Genomic DNA, 16,576 nt, shown 5'->3' on the forward strand with positions numbered 1-16,576 from the left:
TCATCCTATGATCAACCAGTACACCCTAGTCTTTCTTCTCCTCTGTCTCTTCCAACTGATAAATCCACAGTTTACAGCAAAAATTCCTGTTAGTCCATAAGGTCATCCCAGTCATAGGCACTGACTCAGTGGGTGCTCCAGTAGCCAGCTTCCCCCACTCCCAGCACTTCCTACTGCAGGGCTGGCGCTTCCATTTAGGTGACCTAGGCGGATGCCTAGGACACCAGGATTTGGGGGGGGGTGGCAATTTGGCGGTGGGGGGTCCTTTCGCACTCTGGGTCTTCGGTGGCAATTCTGCGGTGGGTCCTTCACTCGCTCCGGGACCCACTGCCGAAGTGCCCCGAAGACCGGAGGTGCGGAAGGACCCCCGCCTAGGGCACCAAAAACCCTGGCGCTTCTCCTGCCCACCTGTCACGGATCAGCTGCTCCATGGCATGCAGAAGGTGCTGTGGGAGGGAGAGGGAGAAGCGGGGATGGGACATGCTCAGGGGAGAAGTGTAATTGGGCAGCAAGAGGTGGGGTGGGGGTGGAGCAGGGTCGAGAAAAAGCAGGGCATGGGCTTGGGGAAGGGGTCGGGTGGGGTTGGGGCCTGGGGTGAAGCAGGGGGTTGAGCACCGCTGGGGCCCAGAGGAAGCCAGTGCCTGTGCTCCCATTTCTATTATTCCAGTCCTCCTCTGTATTGGCAATACCTCCCAGCTTTATCTCATCCGCAAATTTTATTAGCGGACTCTCACTTTTTGTGCCAAGGTCATTAATAAAATTGTTAAATAAGATTGGTTCCAAGACGGATCCCTGAGGAACTCCACTAGTAACTTCCCTCCAGCCTTTCAGCATGACCCATTGTAGTCTCCCCTTTAACCAGCTCCTTATCACCTTTCAATTCTCATCTTCATCTCCATCTTCTCCAACTGAACTAATAATTTCCCATGTGGAACTGTAGCCAATGTCTCACTGAAATCCAAGTAGATTAGATCTGCTGCATTTCCTTTGTCTAAAAAATCAGTTATCTTCTCAAGAAGATCAGGTGGGTCTGACACGTCTACCTTTTGTAAAACCACGTTGTATTTTATCCCAATTACCTCTATGTTCTTCACTATTTTCTCTTTCAAAATTTGTTCCACAACCTTGCATACAATTGGGGTCAAACTACCAGGCCTGTAGTTTCTTGGATTACTTCCCCCCATCTTTCTTAAAAATAGGTCCTATATTAGCAATTCTACAGTTATAAGGTACAACCCCGGAGTTTACAGAGTCATTAAAATTCCTTGCTATTGAGCTTGCAATTTCATGTTCCAGTTCCATTAATATTCTTGGATGGAGATTACCCAAGCCCCCCCAATTTAGTCCAATTAAACTTTTTGAGTTTCACTTCTACCTTGCATGTAGTAATGCCTACTTCCACATCCTCATTCCTATTAGCCACTCTGTCATGACCTCTAAGCTCTTTATTAGTCTTATTAGAAACTGAGGCAAAGTATTTGTTAAGGTGTTGGGCCATGCCTAGATTATCTTTAATCTCTACTGCAAAAGATTTCAAGAAAGTAAGTGTAAAGCCTAACGCACTAGTTTTCATTGATTATATTCCTAAAGCTCATGCTTCAGGGCTTCAGACAGTCTCATGGAATGGTCAGGAAGAGGTTTTACCCTCACCCCCTCAAAAGTATTTTGGGGTATTTTTAGTCTCCTTCCTCTGTAGCATCAGTGATGGATAGGGTTGGAGATGGGTAGGAGCTCAAATATATCCAAGGAAAGGATAGACACAATGTTGGGTCTCCAACATAAAATTCACAATGTTGCCTGCATATATAATATTGGAATAATCCCTTTAAAGCTGCTATCAATTAGTAAAGCCAAGTATTTGCAAGCTTTAAGCAATAAGGTACAATAATATAGATTAACAGATCAAAATACCTGGCTGGTGATAGGACATTAATGCCACAGGTAAAGATGAGCTTATGGAATATGTCCTATCCAAAATGCTGAATAAATTTGATTACTTACAGAAATAAGCTGACATGCTAGAAGACTTGTAGATGGCAACATTAAAAATGAATGAACTCTCACTAAAGTAAAAGTGCAAAAAAAGTAAATGTAAAGGCTAGCGTACAATTTTCATTGAGTTAAAAATCTGAGGTTTAAGTTTGGACAATGATCAATTTTTCTAGAGAGTAGTATTTTCAAAAGTATATGATTACCATATGGTTGTGCCAGAGAGTTACACTCAAATGGCGCTATGGTGTGCAAGGTTAATTTCCATATCAAATAATTTTATATATTCTTTCCCTATCAGCCCAGCAAACTTGCCATGGAATCTGAAAACTAAGCTTTTCTGGCTCATTAATCTGCACCAGTCAAACTCCTGCAGTCAGGGCCGGCGCTACGATTTAGGCAGCCTAGGCAATCGCCTAGGGCGCCAGAATAAATGGTGGGCGCCGTTTTGCTGGAGGGGGCAGCAGGCGGCTCCGGTGGAGCTGCCGCAGTGGTGCTTGCGGAGGGTCCGCTGGTCCGCGGCTCCGGTGGAGCTGCCGCAGGCATCACTGTGGCATCTCCACCAGAGCCACAGAGCACCGGACCCTCCGCAAGCACCACTGCGGCAGCTCCACCGGAGCCGTGGGACCAGCGCGCGGGGCGGCGAAATTGCTGGCCGCCTAGGGCGCTCAAACCCCTAGCGCCGGTCCTGCCTGCAGTGAAAACTTTGTTAATAATTGTTTATGATATGCTGGCCAGACTAGAATACTTCATTCCTCCAGAACCAACTGGCAATGCAGTGTTCACAGAAGAGGTAAACTCACTTTATTTAAAAAAGCGAGAATGACTCAGGGAGCAAATGTAGGTGAACAGATGAGTTGATATTTAATCACTTCTCTGTTCGTACCCACACTAACCTCAAACTTTCCAAAAACCATCCTCTGGTTTACAACTAAGCATATGAAATTTTAGATGAATGCTTTTTATTTCTTCCTCTGAGCAGTTTCTGTGTAAAAAGACTTGATTATATTGGAAATTGTCAAACTGGAAGTATTGAGTTGTTATTTCAGATTTGTAATGTGTGCCAACTTCACTCCAGTAGGAATAATGAGGAATGAACATTTCACACTTCCTGATTTTAACAGCAATTCAATATGGGGAAATGTAGGGTGTTTGAGCTATATAATCATTGCCAGGATTATCTGGGAAGACCTGAGACATTAATTAAATGGACCCACTTCTGCCACCTTATTTGCCAGTATGTGCCTGAGCACAATAAAGCCAGAGTGCAGTGGGGGGAAGGATAGCTCAGTGGTTAGAGCATTGGCCTGCTAAACCCAGGGTTGTGAGTTCAATCCTTTAGGGGGCCATTTAGGGATCTGGGGCAAAATTCTGTCTGGGGATTGGTCCTGCTTTAAGCAGGGGGTTGGACTAGATGACCTCCTGAGGTCTCTTCCAACCCTGATAGTCTGTGATAAACACAGCTGGGAGTTAGTGTGTTGGGAGACCAAGGCAGATGGCCTTCCTTGTTTGCTCCTATAAATTGCAGGAAGGTCAATTATTCATTATTTTGACACTGTCCGAGGCAGACTTACATAGGCGTTTTCTGCCGCCTCCTCCCACCTAACTGCAGCCAGGGTTTACACACTCAGGATATATCTACACTGCAGCCGGGGGTTGGGGAGGGGAGAGTGAAGGGATAATTTCTGGCTCCGGTAGATATACCCACACAAACTTTAATCCTACGCCACTATTTTTAGCTCACTAACTCAATCACAGCTAGAGAAGGCATGTCTGCCTGAGCCAGAAATTACACCCCTGGCTGCAGTATAGATGTAATCTCATGAGGCGTTGGCTACACTGGCGCTTTACAGCACTGCAACTTTCTCGCTCAGGGGTGAAAAAACACCCCCCTGAGCGCAGCAAGTTACAGCACCGCAAAGCGCCAGTGTAAACAGTGCCCCAGCGCTGGAAGCGCGGCTCCCAGCACTGCAAGCTAATCCCCACAGGGAGGTGGAGCACCTGCAGCGCTAGGAGAGCTCTCTCCCAGTGCTGACACTGCAACCACACTCGCACTTCAAAGCGCTGCTGTGGGAGCACTCCCTCAGCAGCGCTGTACAGCTGCAAGCAGGGCCGGCGCTACCATTTAGGCAGCCTAGGCAATCGCCTAGGGCGCCAGAATAATTGGTGGGCGCCGTTTTGCCGGAGGGGGCAGCAGGCGGCTCCAGTGGAGCTGCCGCAGTGGTGCCTGCGGAGGGTCCGCTGGTCCACGGCTCCAGGGGAGCTGCCGGAGTGGTGCCTGCGGACAGTCGGCTGCTCGCGCGGCTCCGATGGACCACCCGCAGGCACCACTGCAGCAGCTCCACCGGAGCCGCGGAGCACCGGACCCTCCACAGGCACCACTGCAGCAGCTCCACTGGAGCCGCAGGACCAGCGCGTGGGGCGCCAAAATTGCCATCCGCCTAGGGCGCTCAAACCCCTAGCACCGGTCCTGGCTGCAAGTGTAGCCATACCCTCAGAAGAGAATCTTCTTAACAACACTGGAGACAAAGGCAGTTTGTGCAATTCCTATTTCCTCCCACACAAACCTCCTAGGCAACCACAACCGCTGAGTCAAGATGCCTCCAAGTAGTGAAACAATGGCTAGTAAGGAACTGAAAAATTGGCTTGTTTCCGATTTAAAAAGATTTGCAGAAACTTAAATTAAAGAAGACTCAAGAGGATTTGTTTGCTGCTGCAGTGCACCCTACTGCACAGCAGAAAACTTGGGGTCGGGAGAGGGGGAGCTTGGTAGTTCATCCCATTAGCACTATGATAGCATGGCAGCAACAAGCCCCACAACAAAGTAAATTCTCTGCTTGGGTGATGGTGGGGGGCTCCCCCAGTGCAGAGGATTCAGAGTTAAGATGAACAGGGAAAGTTAATGTTTGACTGCATCTGCAGACAATCTGTCTGGGACACTGATTACTACATCCTCAAGATCAAGCTTTTTCTAGTCCCCACAGTGTTCACTCAAATGAAAGCTGGGACGCTGACCTCTTTGTGCTCCAGAAGCTGGGTCACTAGGCAGTTGCTCTAGGCCCACATTCCCCTCTAGGACCTAAGGTTTCCTTGCACCCAATCCTTCATGCCCTGCCTCCAAGCACCATCTCCATTTGCCTCTCACCAAGTCCAACTTCATGCCCCCCATCTGTGTAATGCCCCTCACAATGCTATAACCCCCCCCCCAAGAATACACCAGTTTAGACTCCTGTTCTGCCACATTTCCCTTCAGTTTCCTGCCTCCCAAACCCTGCCCCCGACACATGGCTCAGTCTAGCACCTTCTGCAGCAAAGTCTGAAGTCAGAATGAGATCATTTTATTTTACATAGAAGTTTCTTATTTCAATTACAGGGAGCAACACTGACAACTGAACAGGCCTGACAGAGTTCTGGGTAATGGCAACCCTACCAGCACTCCAAGAAGCACTGGATAATGATCCTTGCAACTGATTTTAAATTATAATGCTAGAGAGACATTAACAGGACTAGTGCTAAAAAAAGGGCTACCAGAAAAGGACAATAAAGCCACCTGAAGAATCACTGGCAAGGCTGGGGAAAAAAAGATACATTCATTAATTGAACAAGTTAAAATTTGTAAGAGTCTGAGTGAACCCATTTAATATATTGTTAGACTAATCAAGAAGATTGGACCTTTGCAAATTTTAAGGTCAGAAGGGGGCTTTATGATGATCTAGTATTACCTCCTAGATAACCCAGGCCATCTGAATGTCAACCAGTGCATTGAACCCAATAATTTGTGGCTGAACAATAGCCTATGTTTTAGAAAGACATTCGGTCTTGATTCAAAGACTCCAAGTGAGGGAGGATTTACCATGTCCCTTACTAATCTGTCATTTGATGTTAATAAAATGAGAAGGCATGATTACATAGAGGGGACAAGGCAGTCTTCTCTCTAAAAGTAGGCTGATGCTCCTCAGAAGGCCTGATAAGAGTTTGCTTTCCCCATGCACTGCTCCATGGATGGAAGCAGATTCGAGTCATTAGGTGAAGGAAAGTGCCTCCATGGCAGATGAGACAAGTTAGTAAAATGAAAGAAAGGGGGGAAGCCATTTTGAGGACAGAGGAAAAGACCTGGACTTTCAGCTGTCACAGACTAGTTGATGAAATGTGATGACCATGTAACAATTCATAGTAAACAAGTATTGATGCAATGAACAAAACTCCTCTCCTAGAACTGGAGGTTAACAGCCACTATACTTCCCTGTGCTTGTTACAGACATGCTGCTACCTTTCATTATGAACATCTATGTTAAACAGAAGAGACATTGCACACTATTTAGGGGATTAGGATTGCTGCCAGCATGACACTTAAAAAACATAGACAATGAGTAATTGTGATCTCTTATGCCATTAATTGGCAAACAAGAACCTTAGGCCTCCATGCAGGACAGGATCAAAAAAGGGATACGAAAACATCAAAAGAGCAGCAAAAGAAATTGCCTGAAAAAAAGACACTGGCACAAATTCAAACTGAAACTTCAACTTCAGCTATAAGCTTTGTCTTGTCATAAGCCATTAACATTCAGTAGAATCAATTCTAAATCTGGATAAGCTATTTGTTAACAGTTTATCTAATGCATTGATTTTTTTCTAAACAAATTTTGGGCAATCAGATCATGATTTTTACCTTTCCTATTGAAAACCTAATAATTTAATATATTTGAGCCACAGATTATTTGCAAATTGTTCAGGGAAATTATTCATCATTTGGAATTTGCCATTCAGACTTTGACTGATCGCTTCAATTGTATGAATTGTGCTTTTAGCTGATGCTTGCATGAAGCAAACTTTGTTTGTAGAAATATTTGATACTCAAACAATGCAAGGTGAGAAGGTGATCCAAGTCAAAGCAAGATTCATAGACACATGTAGGCAAGCCATACACAATACTGACCAGGCTCCAATACAGATGTTAACTGCACATGCTGATCCTCAGTCTGGCTGCACTGTACCTAGAATGTTTCTGAGCCATCAAACACTCACAAGTCACATACTGAACACTTAAGACATCAAGAAGTCTCTTTCTGTCATCTTCTTTCTGTTGTAGGTCATGTAGGTTTTGAGATGAGATTGCTTAGCTAGAAATCCATAATAAAAGGGAGCACTGGAGGGATGCAGATTCCCATCTCATTCTGATGGCCTGTTGCAACCTTTGCATTATTAGATGGCTATTGTAACTCCAGAGGACGTGGACTTGGTGTAGCTGAGGATGAGGATTGCTGTGTATCCTGTTACATTCTCCATTAGACATGTCCATGGGGATGTAGTTTACACTTCATGCTTCTTTAAGAACTCCATGCAAGGAACTTTGTGCTTTACAATGAGGTTAGTGTCACTACCACCAATACTGTGAGGTGGGAAATGCTACTAGCTTCGTCTTGGTTAAACTCAGGCACAGACATGAAGTTATTCTCCCCCTGACCCCCAGCCCCCAATGTGTTAGTTAGAGTCACTGTGTCATCTGGGAATAGAATTCTGGCTCCTCTCCATCACTATTGTTTAAAGTTTTCTAATACAGCAATACCATGAAGTTCATTTAGCAGACGCAGTAAAGGACACCTCATACCACTGAGAAAGCTCAGTCTCTTGGCAGCAGCCTGCATTGGCCCTTGCAGGCAGAGCCTGGGAGAAACACAGTCCTCCAGTCACACCTACCGAAAACACAAGGTTCAATTCCCACAAGCCACACCCTTAGTAATTGCCCATAAAGAAACCTTCCTGGAACTGCTACTTTTACTTTCGAAATTAATTTCCCCCCAAAATTCCATAGATTTCCTAATGCCCCCTTTATGCCCCCAAAATTACAATACGTGTTCTAGCAAGCTTTCCATCCACCAAAAATCACTAACCACAAAGCCAGAGGCATGATTAAATAGCCAGGAGCTCCCCATAGGCAAATGCAGCTTCACCTGCTGCTCTCTACCAATTTCTCAAGCAATATTCACAAGGATACATAGAGCCAAGAGTCTAGCCTTTCTGCAAAACCTAGATGCACCACCCTCTGTCAGGGCAACAGCATTGAAGTCAGGAGCCAAGGAGAAACTGACCTGCAGAAACTGTCCAGTTCCTGTTCGCTCGCTCTGTGCTTCTTTCCCAGGGGCAGAATCCAGAGTTGCTACCATTAGCAAGTGCTTGTGCAGAATGAAAGTAAGTGGAAAAGAAAGAATGTTTCTGGGCAAATAAATAATAGCAGAAAGTAACGAGGCTGGAGTTAAATCAGTGTGGGGAATCCCAGAGTGAAAAGCAAGAGGAAGTCACTTCCTTCTAACACAGATCACAGCATGAAAATCTTTTACCAACACCCGCAATATATTCTCTCCTCCCTTATTCTCTTCCATTCAACTCCAAAAAAAGGAGGAGGGGAGAGGGGAGAAGCCTGTAACACATCAATCAATTTTTCAAACACTCATTTATAAGTTACAGTGGGAAGAAGTGACCCCTGATCGGCCAAAGAAACTTTTCTTAACCAGTTTCCCCAAGAAGTTAGAGCCCAACTACAATCCTGGTCAATTCAACTCTGTCCCAAAGTTGCATTGTTTCAAATAGTGCATCAATAAGAGTAAATTAAGCAGCACGGGGAGCCTCCTTACCTTGCATCTCACCAAATGGTCACAACAACAGTCTAGCTAAAGTGAAAGTATTTTAAAAACCAGGCAGTATGCCAGTCTATTTAGATTCACTCCCCAGCACAAGTGTCTCCCACTAACAGCCAAAGAACATGTACAAGTATTATACTATGTATGAATCATGCGTGCTATATGGTATCTGTAGTATTTAGAATTTGTGTTAACTGAACAGCCACCTGTTGGAACATGATGCAGTTACATCAAGGGCTACTTGTATCTACTGGATTTCAGACTCATCACAGCCACTGGAAGGGCAAAAAATACACAACAATCAGGTTTGAGGGACACAGTCTTGAAAGCTAGTCAATTTAAAGAGTTAAAGGTGGTTTCAGGACCTACAACATCCCCATGGTTGGTACTGTTGTGATGCTGCGTGGTTTTTACAATCATGTTTTCCTATTTCCTTAATTTTTTTGTTTCTTGTTCTGCTGTGTGAAGGACCCACCCAGATGGGAAACTGATAATCCTTAAATGTACCAGTGCATAAATATTGTCTCCACCTACTGTTACAATACTAGAATAGAATCTGTAACATGTAAATTTTCAGGGAGTAATGTCATTTTTAAGATGACTGTGTCCCTTTATTGATTTGAACGTATGCTCCCAAACTGGCAAGTAGAGTGAATTTTAATTCCTGTGGCAGGGCAACTAGATACATCAGGGAGGAAGGCTTACTGCACCACACAGAATATTAAAAGCAGAGAGATGGGGCCAGCCTTGGATCTGCAGCATCAGTTCCCCTGCCCTCAGCATCTCCTTTGCCATCCAGCCAGCTGCAGGATCTGACAGCCTTTCCTTCACTTGACCAGTCAGCTGCCCCTTTCAGGCACTCAACCAGAGCAGCTCCCCCACTTGAAACTAAAGCCAACACAGAGGAGCTTTCAGGGTGGCCATGACTTTTACATCCTGTGAGTCCCAGCCCCAGGGCAGTTTGGTGAGCCCATGTTATTTTTGCCCTGTAACACTTGTGTCAGCTGCTGTGGACCTCAACCAGATGCCTAGAAGTATCTCCCACTTTCCAATCAAACTAAGCCCTTTTTTCAGGCTCTCTGAGCACAGATGTGTTAGACACTGGGGCGGCTCTAGCCATTTCGCTGCCCCAAACATGGCGGCACGCCGCAGGGGGCGCTCTGCCGGTCGCTGGTCCCGTGGCTCTGGTGGACCTCCCGCAGACGTGTCTGCAGAGAGTCCGCTGGAGACGCCTGCCGCCCTCCCGGCGACCAGCAAAGCGCCCCCTGCAGCATGCCGCCCCAAGCACGCGCTTGGCATGCTGAAGCCTGGAGCCACCCCTGGTTAGACACAGAGGTAATAGGATGGTCTGGCCCTTTAAGGACCTGGGGCAGCCATGTTTGAATATCAGACTTGCCCCTTCTCAGATGGGTGTTTTCTATACAGGGTAGAGAAGCCACAGGAAGCAAGTGGGCTCCTGTGGAAGTCCCTGAAGCAGGGCTGGCTCCAGGCACCAGCATTCCAAGCTGGTGCTTGGGGCGGCAATCTGCAAGGGGTGGCAGTCCCCCTTGTTTTGCCCCCAAGCAGGGCGCTGAATTGCCGCCACGGGGGAGGGGCAGTCTGTGTGCCATTAGGGCGGCAGGCGCATTTCCGTGGCGGCGGCAATTGGGCGGCAGCTTCTATGTTTAGCTATCCGGGGCGGCTTCAGCTAAACATAGAAGCTGCCGCCGAATTGCCGCGGCCGCGGAAATGCGCCTGCTGCCCTAAGGGCACACAGACTGCCTCCCCCCGCCCGCAATTCGGTGCGCTGCTTGGGGCGCAAAAACTGTAGAGCCAGCCCTGCCCTGGAGCAGGGGGAAAGGCTCCTGGGAGTCCCTGCATCCTACTTTGGTTGCCAGTTTTGTATTCAAATTAGTAAACCAGGCCCTGGGGCCAGGGCTTGAAAAACTCTGGGTGCAGTGTGACAGGCTAGGGACAGGGGACAGGCCAGCAGCTTCCTATATGCTTGTGCTCTACCCAGCTTTGGAAGGAGATAAACATGCCAGTGCAACCACACCCTGCTGCTGCTACAACTTCCTCAAATACAGCTATTCCATATTTTATAGCTATGCCTGTGTGGACTGGTGATAAAAAGACAAGTCCCTTACACAGGAAACCACAGAAAAGGGAACTGCTAGGCAGAGACTAGAAATTGAGAGAAAAACATTACAAGGACTAACTGAGAACAAAATCAGTGAACTGCTCAAGCTAATGGTAATTGATTGCTGTTTGCAAGCCCTAAGCCCTATTTTGGTACAAAGCAATATGCACTGAGAAATGCAGAAGGGAGTTGCTGAAATCAGATTAATGGTAAACCAGTCTGGGGATGGTTTTATGATTAAGGCACTGAACTGGGAATCAGGAGATCATGACAGAGTTGGGAACTGAATTCCAAACTTCCCAAGTAACCGTAGGCAAGTTGCTCATCATCTGTGCCTCAATTCCTCCATCTGTAAAATGGGGATAATGCTACCATACCTCACAAGTGTGGAAGAGGATAAATCTGTTAGCGCTTGAGGTGCTTAGATTCAATGGTGATAGGCTCTTTCTAAATCCTGGTAATACCTATCTCCAACAGTGGCCAGCACCAGGCACTTCAGAGGAAGGAGTCAGACCTCCATAGTGGTCAGTTATGTGATGACATGTCCATGGGGAAGTCTATTCTGAAAACAGTGTTTGTGCGGAGGGTGGGCAAGTGGACAAGGGTTGACTTACATCCTGAAAAAGAAAGGGTGCTCCCCTTTATAAGTTAGCCCTGACAAGTGTAAAAGCAGATATTTTTCTCCATAAGAAATTATCTTTTCTTTAAATCCTACTAAGCTCTTTCCCCTAATGTGTGGTCAGTGAATTCCAGAGGATAATTTTTATATTAAAAAAAATTCCTTTTATCAATCTGAAATTTGTTACCTTTCCATTTCAGTAAGTGTCCCCTTTTACTTTCATTATGAAATAAACATGGATTGCCCAATAGAAGAATGTCAAAAACAATGTAGTGCCAGTTATGTCAACTCCTATTCATCTCCTGTTTAACAGTCCTAATCTTTTAAATCTGGCAGGGAATTCCTTCCATGTCTAATAATCCCCCTCCCCCCACGTCTGTGCCCTTATCCTCTTTGATTGCTCCTTTTACTCCCCTGATAAATTAGTGGGCCCATAACTTTCTATTTCAGACATACTCTTAAAACACTTCTTTAACTAGGTTTTGTGAATTCGGCTCTTAACTCTCCTAGTCTCTTTTACATCTTATCTGCCATTGTTTACACACTTATTCTATTGGTTTTGCTTGTGCTGGCTGCCCACTTTGGAAATTATTATTATTTTGTCTTAAATAGACTAGCATCTTGCTTTTATAACCAAAACTAGGATACAGATCTGCACTCCATTTTGGTAAAATAGTGACAGTAACTAATGTTGTAGATGTACCTCACTGGTCGAATTAGAGCTCTGGAAGCAGAGCTAAGGCTACAAACAAGACCACCCAGTTGGGTGACCAGATGTCCCGATTTTATAGGGACAGTCCCGATTTTGGGGTCTTTTTTCTTATATAGGCTCCTATTACCCCCCACGTCCTGTCTCAATTTTTCACACTTGCTGCCTGGTCACCCTACCACCCAGCTATCAAAAGATTCTTTTTTCAGCCCAAAAGGATTGGATGTCAAGATTCAGATCCCCCATGAGAACTGCTGTAGTTGCTGCTGCCTCTGGCTAGAAGACAGAACTCCTTGATTTGAAGGATATAGAGTATGGATTTAATACATAAAAGCTGAGATTTATTTGAAATATTAGCTAATGCATCTAGAGGTTTACTTGGTCCTGCCTCAGCAAAGGGGGACGGACATGAGGATTTCTTGAGGTCCCTTCCAACCCTACATTTCTATGATTCTATACATATGGAACAGACATTAAACTAATTGTTCTAGACCATTTATACACTGGCTATGATAGTACACTCATTCAGGAAAAAGAAAGTTATGAAATTCTATCGATGAGGTTATCAATAAAGCAAGAGTCAGAACTAAACATGGGGAGATTGCCCAACATTTTCAGAAGTGGAGAAGCTGCAAAATGATCTTGTCCAGCAGCTTCAAGTGCCATTATTTCAGAAGGAGAAGTGGGGGCCAGTTATAGGGTCTTTGCTAGAAAATTGTTTGGGGAATGAAGTGTGCAGACCCATTAATTAAAGTGCTAAAACCCAGAAACCTGAATGGTTAACTTTAATATCTCTTTTCCTTACATTTATTGTAGGTACTCTACATTTCAAGTGTGAATCCTCTGAATTCAGTCTGATTGTGTGTATAAGTATATATTTAAGAATTTCCTATTAGGAACCTAATATTTCCTTTCTCACAAACAATCTGTAAAGTAATACTTCTTCAGAGTAAAGGGATTGACAGCTTCTCCTGGTAATTTGTTCTTAGCTGGTACTTTTATCCCATCCTCAGAAATGGTATCCAAAATGATGCCCTGTGGGGACAACGATTTACCCAGCTATACCCCATGGATGAAGGTGCTTTCAGCTGTAGTAGTACTGATTCCATCAAATACTGTTTTTGTTCCTTTTATGTTCTCTCAGAATTGGTATTTCTACTCCAAACTGAACTTGTCTTTCCCCTTTGGATACATTTGAAGTTTTCCAGGATGCTGTCATTCTATTATTCCTTATGCCAGGCTTATCTAGCAGGGGCCACTGGTGAGGAGACTGAACATCTGAGCAACATCCATCTACCATCCTACAGCACACCATCCCTGTGATGGGTCAACCGTGAAAGTCAAATTAGTTAACCTACCCAAATCCACTGGGTCTCTTTGTTTTGTCTCCCCCTGCTGCTCACTGATTATGGCTTTGTCTACACTACTGCTTTTGTCAGGAAAACATTTGTCAGTCAGGGGTGTGGAAAAAAAACACACCCCGACTGACATAAGTTTCTCCAGCAAAAGTGCTGGTGTGGAAAGTGCTATGTCGGCAGGAGAGGCTCACCTGCTGACATAACTAACACTGCTCATTTCAGGTGGTTTAATTATGCCAGCAAGAGAGCTCTCTCACACTGGCAAAGAGCAGTTACATAGGAGACCTAACAGTGGCACAGCTGTAGCAATACAGCTGTGCCGCTGTAAGGTACATAGTATAGACATAGCTTAAGTCATTAAGCTTTTGGCTGTAGCCCCATGGATGCTTATGCACTCCTCTCCTCTCCCACTTTTGGTTGCATCAGTCCCTGGGGAAGGCTATTAGGTTTGCCCCTAACGGGCATGCTGGTTCTGCAGTAAAGAACCTAGAAACTTACAGGAGATGGAGCTTGCACCATGTGACCAAGTCAGCATGGACCAGCCCAGCAAAATGCTCCTGAATCTGTGTACCAGTTTGAGAAGCACTGTCCTAATCATAGTCTCTAATATCCTCTTTCTACTGCCATTGCATATGGTCTCTGATCCTACAAAGGGGCAGAAAGGAGATGTTTTCAATAGATCTTGATTATTAAAATTATCTACTTAGCTACTGTAGGGAGGGTTTATTTTACAAACCCAGATTATTGTCACATGGCATTTTGGTCTCTCTTCCTCATCCTACATCTATTATGTTACTATGCACATCTACACCACTGTACCAAATCGAACAGCTATACAACAAAGGGAAGAAATTAAAGAATGTAAGAATGTAAACGGAAGAAATTTTGAAAAGCGTTGTTTAATAAATGTAAAATAAAAAGCAAACTTACCAGCTATACCCCTGTTCAGAGAGGACTCATTATCTGTGATGTCTTGTGGCATCTTAGTGTACAGTTTTAAACAACGGAGAGGAACTAAGGTGTTCAAACACAAGTCCCATTTTTCCACAACTGTTAGAGATATCTTCCTTGCTAGGTCTTCTCTGTCTTTTTCCTGGAGTAAGGTCTGATGGTATTCTTTGGATATGACATCTTTCTCCAACATGCAGCTGAGCAATGCATGGACATCAGAAGTTGTGGCACTGGAGAGAATTTCCCTGATTCCAGGCAAGATCTCTTTGAAAAGATTCATAACAGCAGCCTAAAGAGTTTTCAAGAGATTTCAGCCAAAATCTCAACTGGTTAAATAAAAAAAATCTACTCAGTCAGCATCAAAAAAAGATGAAGTGAAATTTTTTTTAACACAATACTTTGGTTTGTGTCATTTGTTGAGGTGTTTCCTCATTCGATGAAAGTTATGATTCAAGTTTCCAACAACTTCTTGATGTGGTCACACAAAATTCATTGCAACCGTTGTTTCCAAAACACTTTCCAAATATGTTCAGTAATTAAGGAGAGGTATTAACATGGGACTACCTGACAATAAGCGAGATGGATTCTTTTGCCCAACTAGAAACTGTGTGACACCTGGCTATAGGCATATGTTGTGCTCATTAGTGATGCACTCCAAGACTGTTTCTCAGCCTAACCTTCCTTTCCAAGAAGAACAAATGTAGAGCTTTGGGAGAGATGGCTCCACCTAGGAGAGATCTGAAATTTGGGCATATGCTGACTCCAGTGTAACTCACTTCAGTCTCATGCTTAGCCAGGGTGACTGGGTATTGGGGACAGCATTCAGGAGCACTGAAGAGTTATAAAGAAAGTTATAGAGAGTTAGAGTTATAAAGCATTTGTTTTTACTTCCGTAACAATATGCTCACCTTAGAACAGAGTTACCAGACACCAGAGCTTGAAAGATCATACAGCAATCTAAGCATTTTGGAAGCCATTACCTTCCTATCAGTATCCTCTTTAGCACAGCTCCATCTTCTAACTTACCCATAGGTACAAGTTAGAACATTTTGACGTGTGGTCTGTTCTTAGGCAATTATATCTAATAGGAGAAATCAGCTAAGGCAAACCCTAACTCTATTAAAGTCAGTGACAAAACTCCCTTCAACTTCAATGGGGACAGGATTTTACTCTGTGTTACTTCAGGAAAACATGTTGGCAAATTAGCACAGATAGGCATCTAGGTGGATTAAGGTATTATGTGGGCTACATCTCTAATACATGGAGGGGAAAGTAAGGTAATTACTCAGCTTAAGTAAAGGGGTAGAATCAGGCCCTGTATTTGCCAGGACAATACAAAAATAAAAACCATGCTCCAAGTCAGACATAAAAAAGTTACCTATAAATTCAAGAAGAGCCAAAATTATAACATAAAATCAAACTCCTTTTCCTCCCTCTTAAAGTTAAAGAAACCGATTTGGACTCTCCAATCCAAAACATTCTCCAACAGTGTCAATTCTTTTCGATACTCTAGTTCAAACAGGAATTATTTCAAGGCAGTTTTATCGTCTGTGTTATACAGATGGTCAGACTAGGTGATCTTGGAATCTACAGATTAAATATTCCCAGATGTCAGAAATATTTTAAGAGCTACCTTTGAGATTTTAGAACCACCAAATTTGAACCTGAGATCTAGCTTCAAATGGAACTACAACCTGAGCCCTAGAAACTTCAGCCTAATAAGGATTCACTTTTAGTATTGCCTTCTTGGTTTAGCACCAGGAGATTACATCACAGAATGATTTGCAGAAATTATATGGTATTTTCTTCAAAAATTCAGAATTTCTCATGTATACTGGAAAGCATCACTCTAAGCAGGCATTTAGGCACTTGATGCAAACAAGCATATTCGCACCTCCTACCTTTTCTCCGCTCATTTTTCCACCCCCACAGCTTTGCTTCCACAACTTTGTACCGTGGACAGCTGGTAATGGCCCTGGTGGAAAGGAATAGACTGACAACACTTAAAGACACATGTAAATACAATCAACAAAGTTTTACCTTTGTCCTTACAAATATCTAGTATGTTGTAAACAATATCTATAAAAAAATTACGTATGTACTTTCACCCTGGATATCTAAAAATGATCAATAAAATCTTTTGTCCTTTATCTTCTAACTAATGTCCATGGATAAAAAAAACTGAACATGTAC

The 16,576-nt window shown here is 44.1% G+C and overlaps 1 protein-coding gene across 3 annotated transcripts in view; it reads right to left on the reverse strand.

The window, feature by feature from the left end:
* Window positions 1-16,371, reverse strand: part of CIITA (class II major histocompatibility complex transactivator) — a 64,153-nt gene extending 47,782 nt beyond the window's left edge. The window contains exons 1-2 of one of the 3 annotated variants that reach the window (XM_050966402.1): window positions 16,285-16,371; window positions 14,363-14,672 (exon numbers count right to left, since the gene is read on the reverse strand). In XM_050966402.1, the coding sequence (XP_050822359.1) occupies window positions 14,363-14,672; window positions 16,285-16,299 (325 nt within the window). In that variant the 5' untranslated portion in view covers window positions 16,300-16,371. Of the gene's footprint in view, window positions 1-8,078; window positions 8,470-8,621; window positions 8,697-14,362; window positions 14,673-16,284 lie in introns of those variants that run through there. The other 2 variants (XM_050966403.1, XM_050966404.1) reach the window with 2 other exon arrangements.
* Window positions 16,372-16,576: the final 205 nt, after the last annotated feature.

The sequence above is a fragment of the Gopherus flavomarginatus genome, chromosome 9 (genome assembly GCF_025201925.1).
Source record: "Gopherus flavomarginatus isolate rGopFla2 chromosome 9, rGopFla2.mat.asm, whole genome shotgun sequence".
NCBI lineage: Eukaryota > Metazoa > Chordata > Testudines > Testudinidae > Gopherus > Gopherus flavomarginatus.